The sequence below is a fragment of the Gallinula chloropus genome (genome assembly GCF_964237585.1).
Source record: "Gallinula chloropus genome assembly, chromosome: 3".
Taxonomy (NCBI): Eukaryota; Metazoa; Chordata; class Aves; order Gruiformes; family Rallidae; genus Gallinula; species Gallinula chloropus.
Genome location: NC_140087.1, coordinates 60821370 through 60834688, shown reverse-complemented (window position 1 = coordinate 60834688; position 13319 = coordinate 60821370). Strand labels below are relative to the sequence as shown.

The following is a 13319-nucleotide window of genomic DNA, read 5'->3' as shown; positions in this document are numbered from 1 at the left end:
TATTTCTCTTCTGTGCAGCTATTACACAAAAACATTATCACACTCAGGGGAAAAAAAGCCTTTCCATGATGATCTCAAAATAAAAATGACAGAAAAGAGAGGAAAGGGCTACAGGAAGCACAGCGAATCATGTGGTGATTTTGGCTATCTCTATATACCGTACACCTCATAAAAATAAGAATTCCTAGGGTCTTGGCTAAATAACCAGATTATAGCATCTCTGTATTTTAGTCACATTTCGCCTCTACTAAGTTAAGTCTAGCCTGACCTGGCAGCAGAAAGTGCAGAAGGGTGGGAAAGAGCATGTGTTTTCTACATCAGAGCACTGACTCTCAGTAACTACATTCTGTTACACCTGGTCAGTGGTCACGTAACGCTGTATTCTCAGAGGCCTTGGTCAGGTCACAGTCCACGTGCAGTACATTTACAGCCTTATTCTCTGTAGTACCCAGCTGCCTAAACCAACAGATTACACCTCATTTAGTCTGAAGTCTATTTAAATAACCAGACGTGGTGTGAAGCAGTGACAGTGTAATACTACTTAGGTTTTTTTTCCACTAAATTCTGGCACTGGAGGTCTGAAATTATTTAAGAGATGGAGAAATGCAGGGTGCAATTTCTGAAGAACTCAGGAGCCCCAGGTGTGGGCAGCGCAAGAACACTTGGTCTTTCCAAGCACCTACTGGCTCTCAACAGCTTGCTCCACTTACACTCAAGTACTTGCAAGTCAAAGGCTTCCTTCTGCCTCCGGCACCCGAGTGCCAGCGGGAGAGGCTACTGTCCGTCCACAGCACAGCCAAGGGCCAACAACAAAGACTGAATCAAATTCACAGGTCAGCAGTCAGAAACATTCCCCATAAACAACACATAATTAGGTGTTAATTATGGCTAATTATAGGGTTTCAGAATAAGAAAGCGCGGAGCCAGTGTCCAAAGGTGTATAGGGGAAAATTCAGTGGGTTTCCGTGACAGTCCGGCTGAACAGCAATGCCACCTGCCGGCACCATGCCCAGCGCGGCTTCGCTTCCAGCTCTCACACCAGGCCTCTCCCAACACACGCCCCGCTCTTCCTCTACCTTCCTCTCACCCCGCTGCCACCCACAGAACGGCTCATGAACAGAGCAGAGCAAACAGCACTGGTGTTACAGGGCTGATGTTAAGGTGCTGCAGTGCTTAGTCCCTTACTGGCAGCCAGCACCGGCGGCCAGCGTGCTGGTAGCACGACAGCTGCCATCTGAAGCGTTGTGCCTCTGCCACCCATGTACGTTTATGGGACTGGATATTAATGATGCTCTTCAAAACATGCTTCCTTTAGAGCCCTCAGCACCATGTCCTGCTCTGCCCTCGGAAAACACAAGATATTCCATACTCCTTGTGAATCACAAGACTGAAATTGAACAGGCAGGAAAAAATACCTGCTGTCAACAGCCAAATAAATCATCATCTCTGCATGGGACAGTAAGCTTGATGATTCATTTTGTCCAGAGATGGAAATAGAAGGCTGGGTGCTTGCCAATAATTTTAAGAAAAGCTCCTCAAAAGCTTTTCACACCAAGTAGCAGACTGGAGGATCTTCAGGTGTGCCCAGGTCCTTCAGGAGGACCCACTACAACTTACAACCCAGCCATTTCATGGAGTGGCCAAATGAGAGTGGACCTCCCAACCTCAAGAGCTGAGCAGGAGCCTTGGAAGCTTGTTTCTAAGCATGCACAGCAAAGACCAGGAGGAGTACATTTGACATTTGCAATAAAGCATATCAGAGCTCCATCCAGTGGTCAACGTCTCCACTAGCACCTCATCGGGGAACGTTCAGCAGGCAACCCCTTCAGCTTCTGACCTTCCCTTTTCTCCTACCTATAGAGCTCACTCAGCTTTCCCTGCTGCAAAGGATGACTGGAAAGCTCACATATGCCTGCAGCATGAAACAGCCAAGTACAACAAAACAGCACGACTTGCCTAAGTTTAACTATACTAAATATTGAAGAGGTATCAAAATTGTTGGCCCTGCTCAACACTGCAGGATGACACATCTCACTCCAGCGGAGGCAAACACCTCCAAGACAAAGCGGTATTTACAAGTATTTTCTCATCTTGCTCTCTTGTACATTTTTGTATAGGCAAAGGAGTCAAGCTCAGGCAAATCATAAAGGAAACAAGAACAGCAAAGAATTACATTGCCTGAGAGAATGGGTTTGAATCACTTAATTACTTGCATCAACTATGATTTCATGTTTGGGTTTTTGCCTGTTTTCACTGCATAAGAAAAGCAATTTATGTAACTGTGCTACATTCCTTTCAGATAACTGAGATTTGAGGCTACTACCAGTTGTATCAGTTGCAGAGAGATCTTTAGAAATACCTGGTTCCTTTCCTGCTTCATGACAGTTGCTCACTTAATCCAGGAGGTCCAAATGAGCACCCTTCACCACAGACCTGCTGAAAACCACACAGACGTTTTACCTTTGTGCCTGGCTAGCTGTACCAAACGCAGGAGAAGAACTAGCATGGCAGCAGGGCCTTAAAGAGCAACAGGCACAAATCCCAAGGGACCGTGTCTTATCAGCTCTGCTGCTTGTGGCACAACTTCTTGTAAATGGGATAGAATCCTTAGAAAGAATGGTGCCAAGGAGAATGGGCATGGTGGGAACAGCCCAGACAATGTATCCTTCCCCTCCTCCTCACCCCAGTGACTTCTGTTCCTGGAATTTCTGTGTTAACAACAAAAAATAATTAAAAAAAAAAAATCAGTTGAGGTCTGCATGGTTCCCAGAATGGAAAGTGGTGGAGGGACACAGAAAGTGGGTGTTACAGGGAAGACTGTCACACAGGGAAGACTGTTACACACACAAAAAAGCCCAGGCTTTCACTTCTGAAAGACATCTATTATTCAGCATTTTAGCAAGAGCCTCGACTTGTCCAGGCAGGTGAGCTTCTGCGGCCCCTTGCTTCTCACCTGACCTCTGCTCCACTCTGTAACCTCTGACAGCAAGAGTCTCCCTCCACCCCTACTTTATACCGTTTCTATTGTTCCAGCCTTCATCTTCCCACACAACAGCCACTTTTTTGAGACCTGGGAGCAAGGCTGTCTACCAGCCATTTGCATATCAGGTCAACATCCCACGCCGCTTGACACTCTCCTCATGCGAATTTCTCAATCTGTATTTCCTCACACTCCTCTACCTCTCTCACCTTACTCTGGTAACCCTGACATCTGGTTCAGCTGCCCTGACAGTAACCTGAAGCAGCATTAAGCAGCTATGCTTCAGTGAAAAGGTCAGTAACATTAATTTCTTCCCTGAGGCAGCAAGGCATTGACAATTATTCTGACTGTATAAGCTCGTGCTCGCTGTGGACACCGCAATCTGAAGCTGGGTTCCAAGAACACGCATGTGACCTCAGTGCTTGTGGGGAAAAAACAGGGAGGGAAGGATGCAACATGAACTCAAACCTCTCCAGAAACCTGAGAATCCACATGGTGAGGGGTAGGAAAGGAAAGGAGGCTTCTAAAATCAGCAACTGCTGGGAGGTTTCAGACAGCACTCGTAACTGATTGGGCAGGAGAGAATAAAACTGAATCCCTGCCACAGAACTCAAGCAGCTTGGTTTATCTAAAAGGTGACAGCTTAGAAGTAAATGCTGGCACAGAACTATTTTATAGCAGCACCAAAACATCTCCAGCATGTCTAAACTGAACAGGAAAAAACCCTCTGCTTTGAAACAGAAAAAAAAAAAAGTTTTTGTTGGTTGTGTGATTGGTTTGTTTGTTTTTTAAAAAGGAAGAGTGGTCTAACTCCTTTTTTGTACAGTCAGCATTGGCAACTGCCAAAACCCTAAAAGAGGAAATCCTAAGTCCTCTGCCTTTTCCATACAAGAATGGAACAGGGAAGTTTTAGTATCTTGATTGATCTTGAATAGTGCAGCAAAAAGCAGATTACTTCAAAAAGGAATGGGAAATCTAAGAAATCTCATTTGTGAAGAACTGTGCTGATTGGAAGGTTCAGACTTAATTGCTCTCTATCTTCCAAATTTCTACTTCCACCACCCCCCCCATCCTTCCCCAATTTTCCAGAAATGATGCTATCTAATAATAAAACCTAGGGATGACAAGGATGTTAGCATCTTCTATGAGTATGTTCGGGATTAACTTTGTTAAGAAAAATCCAGATAAAATCCAGTTATCCGGACAAGATGCCTTAATGTCTCTAGCTGGAAGACAACAAAGTAGCATAAATCAAACCCCTATGAAACAAAGAGGGAAGATTTTGTTTGACTTTTTTCCCTACTGACATTTCAGAACAGTGCTTCCAAATAAAGCTTTCAGCAGTAGGTTAAAGTCTAGAAAACACCAGTCACTAACTACGTCTTTTCGTGTTTTACATTGAGAAGGGCATAAGGACTTGCTCATGTGGATCAGGGCTTTAGTCTCTGAAGAGTTACATCTCTGCAGCAATTGCAAAATGTTTCACAAAAAAAAAAAAGAAAGAAAAAAAAGCAAAAAAAGCCAGGATTCTAGCATCTTCAGAAGGCTTCACACATCAAGATGGTTTTAAAATTATCCCTTGAGCAATGATACAAATATTCAGGTTTAATTAAAACACCATGGCAGACACAGACGCAAAGACATTTCCATTTGTTTGCTCTTTAATGAACTCCCCACACTCTGACCACCACACACCTGAGACTCTTGTCAACGTCAACTACCTCTGACTCCTTTTTTCAGGCATTCCTAAACTGTTGTTCCTGAGGAGCACTTGCTACAGAAGGCATCAATGTGGAATTCCCACATCAGGGTAGCGTACAGAGGGGCCTGCTGAGCAATCCTAAGTCAAGGCTTTAGAAGGAAGTGAGCAAGGACCAAGCAAACTATCAGGCCCAACACGTACACACACAGGTTATGCTAGAGTCCAGCTGCCTATCATCTCACAGCAGACTGTCCACACACCCAAAGGGTCACTGTCACTGCCTGCCTGGACATCATTCCTACGGCTCTTTCTTTTTCCATTAGACTAAAATATGTGGTAAGTACCTTGCTGTACTTCAGATGGAGGAAGATTTGATACACAGCTCATGGGATAAGAAAGGCAGACCAGAACTCGAGAGATTTAGGTCCAGGAACTTGAACTCCACAGAAGGAGGGGGAACAAGGGTGTAAACTACTGTGAGATGCCTTTGAACAGCTGATCTGGATAAACAAACAAAACCAGAGACCTTTCCTGCTTCTGTTTTGGGTAAAAATCATTCAGCTACCATTATTGCCCTGGAGTATTTTACCATTTCTAGTGAGAGCGAGCAATAAACTGTCTGGAGAAAGATCATGCCTCAAACTCTGGAAGAAAATAATCTATCAGTGAATGAACTGTCAAAAAATCGTTTATGTAAAAGTATGTTCTATTTACAAAGGTCTATTTACTTGCTCTTTGGAACAAGTAAAAGCACTACTGGAAAAAATATACATATAGAAACGCCTCATCTTTCAAATAGACATTTACAAATATTCGGCTTTGCTTAAAACTACTAGAAACATTAAGACATTTGAAATTAAGAGTGCGTTCTGCATGCAATTAGGATAGAAATTACATTATTGGACTTCACTGTATCATTTCTTATTGTCAACAACACACTCTTAGGCTCTTCTAAAACATCACAGCCTGGCTATTACCTTAGGATCTCAAAAGGACATGGATCTTCATTAACAAGTTCTCAGTTACCCTTCGTTTTGCCATTAGAAAACGACATCCCGATTGTCTTCTCAGCAAGAGAGTGGTCTTGTCAAACTTGGTGTCCTTTTCCCTGAGTTTCCCTTTAGTGTTTTGCTAGGCATGATGATCGTTGGCTTGGTGTATTTACAAGTCCGTGGTCAGCACTCTTCCCGTTACAAGGCGGAGTTCAGAAACTCGAGGAGTTCTGCACGGTTCCGGTCTCTCTGTAGAGCAGAAAAGCAGAGGCAGCAGTTCAATGGTGCTTGGTGGACCAAAGCAGCACAACCCCGCTTTGCACGGGGCTCTCACACCTCAGCATTCTGCACAACAAATGCTACCACACTCACACAGCTGGATATGAGCAGCTACCGGTTAGGCATGACTGCCCGGAGGAGGCACAAGGCAACAGGCACTCAGTGAGATGCTACAGGAGACAAGCTGTCACTGTCACTATTCCAGGACACATTTTCTAAGTGGCTCCCCATGGAGACTCCACTGGGTTGTCATCATGTAACTCACAGCCTGCTCAGGAGGGAACTCGCAAGCGGAACAGATGCAGCTCTCTGGCATCTTTCACTGTACACACAGCAAGCCTTGTGCTTTGGGAAGTGCCCTATGCATAAGCAGCACCTTGCAGCTTAACAGAAATAAACCCACAAATTTAGCTTCTTTCTTTATACAAGAGGTGGCCCAAAGAATCAAAACATTTGTTTCCAGTGGTTTTTAAAAACCCATAAATCACAATTTATAAAACAATCATTGAATCTTAAATCTTGTGAAGTATGGATGTTGTTCAGTTCAGCACGCTCATGACCATGGACACCAATCAGAAAAGGACAAACATCAAATACTGTAACATGCAGGTTATTGGGATCAGGCTAGCAAGCATTCAGCATAGTCTAACACACACTTCAGTGCCACAGAAAAAAGGAGCACGTTAACTTGGAATGCTCAGGTCTGCTTTGGTAGCTATAGAATGAACCACTATGGCCAAATCAGGATCCGCCAAACTGGGTACCTCAGCAAGGTAATAATGCTTTTAACACACACTGACTACTACCAGAAGCCTTCTGCAGATCACCCTAAGGTGTGGAAACTGCTGAAATGAGTGAACACATTATTTAAGTGCTGAGTCCAAACACCCATAGCAATAGCACAAAATACTCCTTGTGATACCTATTTCCCTGGGTTTCTCAGTGAAACAACTGCTTTGAGAGAACACACAGGCATGTGCTCCTAATACTACTATCCTTTTTTTTTTTTTAAATTCCTTTCTAAATAATGGCTAGTCTCACATGCCTTAGAAACAAACCCACAGTAAAGCAGCAATTACCACAACTGATCACAAGAGACTGGAAGAAGATGAGGACAATTAAAAACAGTGCAAATTAAATCAGCAGAGAAACCCATGAAGCAGCTAAACTCTGCAGACTGAAATTCTAAGAACCTGCACAAGCATCCCTTGGTTCATCTACAAATGCCTGAGCATTCCAAGCCCACTCAGAGCACAAAACCTGCCAAAAGAATGAATTAAAATTTCACAGATGGCATCATAGCCACATGAAAAGCTACAAACAACTTACAAATTCTAACTGTAAGATCTACTCTTCTACAGAAAAACTATTAGAAAAATATTAAAAGATGCAGTATTTTCCCTTAGGGACAAGACAGACTATTTTAACTCTTACCTCTTTATCCTCCTTGGTCTTCTTTATTTTCATCTTAATTTTCTTCCCAGTTATCATGCTGTAGTTTTCATTCTTCTTTTTGTTTTTAAAGAACTACAATGAGATCACACATTAAAAAGACAAGCTTTATTTTGCAACATTAGAAACCTTAACTAAAATTGCAGACAATAAACTTTTATACTTCCTAACCATCCAAAACAACAGAGACAGATCTCTGTTTGCTGATGACAAAACTGATGGTGTCAGAAACTTTTTTATGACAGGACAGATTAAGTGTTTAGATGAGAAGTATAATGGGAATTCAGACTCACAGACACCTACCTTGGAAAGCTGGACGGGTCCTGTTTTCTCTCTCTTTTTCTTCTTCTCTTTCTTTTTCTTCATTTTGTTCTCTTTTTTTCTTCTCTACAAATATAACACATACACTCTTATGCTTACAGATTCACAAGAGTAAAAAAAGGAAACCCACAAGTAGCTCTTAACACCCTGGCTAGTCAAAACAGCCACTACTGCTTGCCCTTACCACTGTTGAACAGGCACTATTTGAAGCACACGAGAGGCAATGCAGCAGGGTTAGCAACCCTTGAGATCTGGAGAAACAGAAATTTTGTTTCCAGATTCCAGACTCTCTCTCTCTTTTAATGCAACCCAAACGTGTAACAAACACTGAACAGAAGGTCCTAATAAAATGAAAAACAACAACAGCAAGAATCTACTGAACTGTCTGACAATAGACAGTGTTTTCTATCAGGGATTTTAGAGAGTCATCATGATTCCCCACTTCTCTCTTCATCAGACTACTCCAAATTCTAGCTGGGCCAGCAATGACTGGCAAAAAGAACATCTAAATTATTTCTGATTTAGCGTACAGCCAAGTATACACCAACCCGTCAGCTCCCTTTCTGTAACCCTAAAAGCATGATTCACATTTACATAGCCACGGACAAAGCATCACACATTACATGACAGCAAAGGTTATCAAAATACCAACTTCTATTTCCTGTTTGTTAACTACTCATTTCTCTTAGTAGATGTTTACCTTTTTGTTGTGCTTTTCTTTTTTCTTTTTCTTCGATTTAGACTTAGGAGAATCTAAAAAAAAACAAACCACAGAACTGAACAAAACCTTGCAAGTATAGCATTCTGAAAGAGGCACTTCATTTTACAGATAAGACATACAGAAATGTAAAACACAAGAAGAAAATGCTTTAACTTATATATATATATTAATGCTGGCTCAAACTAACCCTGAGAAAAGCAATACATTAACGTACTGCCACTTACTGGTCTAACACAGAAACAGAGTATACTCGATTTACTCCATGATTACTTAGACCATATTAATAGAGACAATATTTCTCTCTTCTTTCTGAAGCTGTGCTCAATAGATTGCAAATAGCTTTTACAGCCAGGGATCCTGACTAACAAAGCAGACTACAAAAAGTACAGTTGGAGCCCACAAACCACTGAAAACATTGTCACTGGTCAAGGGAAATTAAACACTTTTCCTACTCACTCAACTCACCTTCCAACTTCAAGGTTTTCAGTAAGCTTTCTAAAGCAGAAACTCCTCTAAGTTCTAGAAGCCAATAATAGATTTTTAAAGAAAATATTATGACTGGTATGTGAAGCACCAAATTTGACTATGGGGCTGTAAATCTAGAGAGATTGTGAAACATCTTGCTGGTCTTCCAACAGACTGTCTTCAAGCTATCTGCTCTCCACGTCCTTTACAATCCATTCCAAGAGAAAGACAACAGGAATACAGGAATATACCAGAGCACAGCCAGACTCAAAAGTTAGGAAAGTCTAAGGTAAGACGGCCCAAGCAATTTTCTTTTGGCCTCTTAATGACAAACGCAGCACAAGCACAATGTCAGAATGAACAATGGAAACGGTACATCTATCACCACATTCAGTCTCTTGCCCACAGGGGATGGAATACCTGGCCAGAGGGCTTTTACACATGCTTGCCAACATCAGGAAAGGGGTACATTCACAAACACCGTGTTTCCTTTCAAGCTCTGAAAATCAGTACACTATGGCAAACAGAAAACTGCTCAGTTTTACCCCTTTGCCCACATCCCTTCCAGGTGCAGTTTTTATCTCCCACCATCCCAGCCATGGTTCTCATGATCACAAACCCTAGAAGAGCTTCTCTAGACTTCTGCACCAAAGGGTTGGCCTCCTAGGCTAAGCCAGGACATCTTTTCCTTCTGTTCCCTCTTCCTGAGTTGCCATCGCTCACCATCTGGCCTCCTCACTGGCTCAATCTGTTTCCATACTCAAGCCACTCTGCCTCCCTGATTTGAGCACTGACTCACCTGCTTGTCTCCTGTCTGAGGGGGAACCCCCCTCCCAACTCCACCTAACAAGCTGCAGTCCCAGTTTCTACATCCCAATTTCTTTTTCCACAGCAAAATGCATGCTTTCTGCATTGAAGTTACCTTCATTTTCCACATAACCTGTGTTACCAGCAAGGCTAGAGAAGGTGGATGGGGAATACAACTCAGGGAGCAGAACTCTCCTCTTGGTTTTCCCACCCACTGCCCAGTGTCTAACAGCCAGAGTTACTGCTGCACTTGCTAAACAAGAGAATCACAGATAAAGGAATGCCAGAAAAAAAATAATCTCCACTTTGGTACCCCCAACCTTCCTCATTCAAGGTCTTTAACTGCAGGTTAGACAAGCTATTCCACTGCTCTGCTGGTAGGGTGTATTTTTACCAGATCTAGTGCAAATCCCTCCTGTTGCAATTTAAAATGATTTTCCCTTGCTCCTCAAGTCACAGACAGATTTGTCACTCCCTTGCCACAGTAGCTGCTACCGAAACCTATATACCTGTCTTAGCTCAACTACCTCAAATCTGTTCTTCTCTAGATGCAGTACGTCAAGTTGTTTCAACATGCCCTCCTAGGACATTTCTGCTAGTACTTCTGCTCTCTCCTGTGAATGGGAAAACTTAGGGAATTTTTAGCTGTAAAGCTTTAGCACATCTCTGAGTGTGCAAACTGACAACTCGGGCCTAATTTGGAAAGATTTTTTTCCTCAGATATATGTTTCTTGACACCCCTCCAAAAGAGGAGCCAGAAAACATGCCAAGCATGTTCACACAGCCAGTGTCTAGCATAACATTTTAATTCTTTTCAGAAATGCTAGAATTTATCACATAGGATAAAATTCCTTCAAGAAGAAAGCCAACCAAATGTACAAGTTCATAGATTTGAACATGTTCAGAATATTTGGGTCAGATACATTGAACCAAGCCACTGAGGTATGAGAACAAGTATGAGAACAATATTTCCACACAGGTGTAAACCCACTTCAAGAGAAGCTGAGCTAAGTCTTTGTTAAACTGCAGAATACACAATCACAAATATGAGGTCCTGCAGCACACAGTGAAACTTCAGTTCTAACTCCCATGACAGTTCTTTCTAATCACAGTAAGAAGATAAAATACACTTCAGTATTAGACTAACACAGCCAGAATGGCAATTTGGTCATTTCACCTGCATTAATACCTCATGTTTTGGAAGAAGTATCAAAGCAATGCAGCCTTCATATGATCAGCCATACCTTCCCCCTAAGGTCACAGGTTATACCTGTAGGAAAAAAACATGTGCTTCTGGCCAGAGAGCACCTTTTAAACAAACCAAACTACTTCAAGTCACCTAAGTAAGCAGCAGCTTAGTATGGAGCATCTTAGTCCTGCAATGCTTACACACGTGTGCCCATTAAACTCTGTCACTGGTATTAATAAACTTCGTCTGAATCCTCCAAGTCAAATGCCTGCAACTTTAAGACCAATCAAAAACCCCAACACTGGTCTAAATAGAAAAGTAGAAAAAGATCTGTCTTCATTATATTTTCAAAGCACAACGTTGTAAATACATACCATATGTTGTTACAAAGTAACATTTCTTTGGCAACTTTGAGGTTATTTGCATTAACACAGGAACGGCCCATGCTGTGTGTGAAGAGGTACCTTAGCACAGCAACAGGAAAGGGTTATGAAATAACCACCCTGAATATACAGTACTAGTCTTCTGAATTCTCACTTTGTGGCGGTTTAGACACCTTTAAAATCAGCTTTCAATGTTTCTTAAAAGTGCTACCAGACCTGGCAGCCATCATGGGTACACACAGAGGCAGCTTACCTCTGCTGCTTGATGAAGATGACGACGACGACCTTGATGATGAGCGTGACGAGGAGGAAGAAGTGGATGCAGTGCTAGAAGACGATGTGGATGAAACAGACGACGATCTGCTTCTACTGCGTTTTCGTTTCCTTTTTTCTTTTCCTTAGGAAAACACAAGGCAACAGTGACAAGTGTGCTGGTAACTATGGTCTACAAACATGACCCTTCACAACACCTCTATTTTGAGGAATTTAGGGTTTTCCCCCTTTCCAGCACCCCATGATTAACTACAATTCTCAAGTGTCAACTCTCAACATCAAGGCCAAACATGGTAGCTGAGATAAAGGATAACACACCCAACGCCACAGCCGCGGGCTACCAACGCCTACCTTGGATTTTCAGCTCTTCCCGTGAAGTTGCACAGCGTGTCCTACTTTTTTCATCCTTCTTATCCATGTCTAGCGAGAGACAACACTACATTCAACACCATCGTTTCCAAAGCGCTTTGGGAGGAAACAAAACAAGGAGCAGTGCAGAGACAGAAGACCCCAGGGGGGTCAGCAGCACCACCGCCCCCACCAAACTGCATCACGCAGTGGTGAAGCCCAGGCTTAGGCTCCCATCCCCATGCAGGCAGAGTCTCAGGCCAGAGCCCTGTTTTCGTGTCTTCTTGGACGAACGCGCCCAAGTACCGGCGCGGTACTCGTTCCCGCAGCCCCTGCACCGCGATCCACCGGCGGACGGCGGGATGCCACCTGGCGCGGTGGAGGCGGGAGCCCTCGGGGCTGCACGCAGCCCGCAGCCGCCGGGAGGGCCCCGAGCCTGAGGGCCGGAGCCTCGCACCCCGGCCTGCCCTACAGCCGCTGGGCCGGCACCCACCCACCCGCTCCCGCTGGCAGGCCGCAGCCTGAAGCGGCTTCCCCGCCGCCCGGGCCAGGCCGAGCCGGGCCGCTAACCCGCACACGGGGGCCGACAGGCCACGCCGCCACTTCCTGGGAGAAAACGGCTCCCGCCCCTGCCCGCAGCGGCTCGCGGGACCCCCCTGCACCGACACACGCCGGGAGCGGAGCAACCCCCACCGCTCCGGCCGCCCTCCCGCAGACCGCCCTTACCACGCAGCCAGCCGAACCCCACCGCACCCCGGCTGGCGGCCCGGAAGTGCTTGGGCCGCCGGGGCGCCGTCACTTCCCGCCCGGGCAGGCGGCGGTGACTGGAGGGAGGGTGTTCGGCGTCTGGCGCCTCTCATCGGGCCGGAGGGCTCCAGGGGCCGAGGCGCCGCTGCCCTCGGGCTGCCCCGCGCTCGGGTGGGCGCCTCGGGCGCGGGCGCCGGACCGAGCTGGGCTTGACGAGGGGCCCCGCCAGCCCGCCGGCCCCGCCAGCCGAAGCCCCTGGGGTCAGCGCTGTGGAAAATGCTGGGAAATGTTGCTTTTGCAAATGGAAAAGGGTTATTGTGCTGGTGACTGGAAAGGTGAAGGACTCGGGCTGCCTCCTCATAAATCCTTTGTAGAGGAATTCAGGCAGACGAGGAAGTTTTGCTGTGAACGGTGTTACAAGAATTATGGCACAACCGGTCTCCCGGTTAGAACACACGGCTCTGTTAACAGATGCCGGTGAAATTTATATCTAACATCGGACTCAGGTGGAATGTAAGAGTTACCTGGCTCCACAAACAGGTTTCTGCAACGTTCAGGCGATTTATAGGGGGTTGGGGGGAGGGAGTGTGTGGTTTTGACTCAATTTTGAATCACTTTGGGGCCCTGTCCCAGCGGAGACAGCTCCCGGGAAAGGTGCTG

General features: G+C 44.9%; 1 protein-coding gene across 1 annotated transcript; it reads right to left on the bottom strand.

The window, feature by feature from the left end:
* Window positions 1-5354: 5354 nt before the first annotated feature.
* On the bottom strand, window positions 5355-12685 carry LOC311190095 (uncharacterized protein). The gene is made up of 7 exons (XM_084261947.1): window positions 12639-12685; window positions 11916-11984; window positions 11545-11688; window positions 8427-8479; window positions 7709-7792; window positions 7388-7480; window positions 5355-5923 (listed from the first exon to the last, which is right to left on the bottom strand). The coding sequence occupies exons 2-7, from the start codon at window positions 11980-11982 to the stop codon at window positions 5873-5875; spliced, it is 492 nt and encodes a 163-aa protein (XP_084118073.1). The 5' UTR covers window positions 11983-11984; window positions 12639-12685; the 3' UTR covers window positions 5355-5872.
* Window positions 12686-13319: the final 634 nt, after the last annotated feature.

Coding starts and splice junctions, on each gene's coding strand:
- LOC311190095 (XM_084261947.1), bottom strand. CDS start 11,982: ATGGATAAGAAGGATGAAAAAAGTAGGACACGCTGTGCAACTTCACGG. Junction 8,480..11,544: donor ATCTTCATCAAGCAGCAGAG/GTAAGCTGCCTC, acceptor GTTTTTTTTTAG/ATTCTCCTAAGTCTAAATCG. Junction 7,481..7,708: donor GACCCGTCCAGCTTTCCAAG/GTAGGTGTCTGT, acceptor ATCTCATTGTAG/TTCTTTAAAAACAAAAAGAA.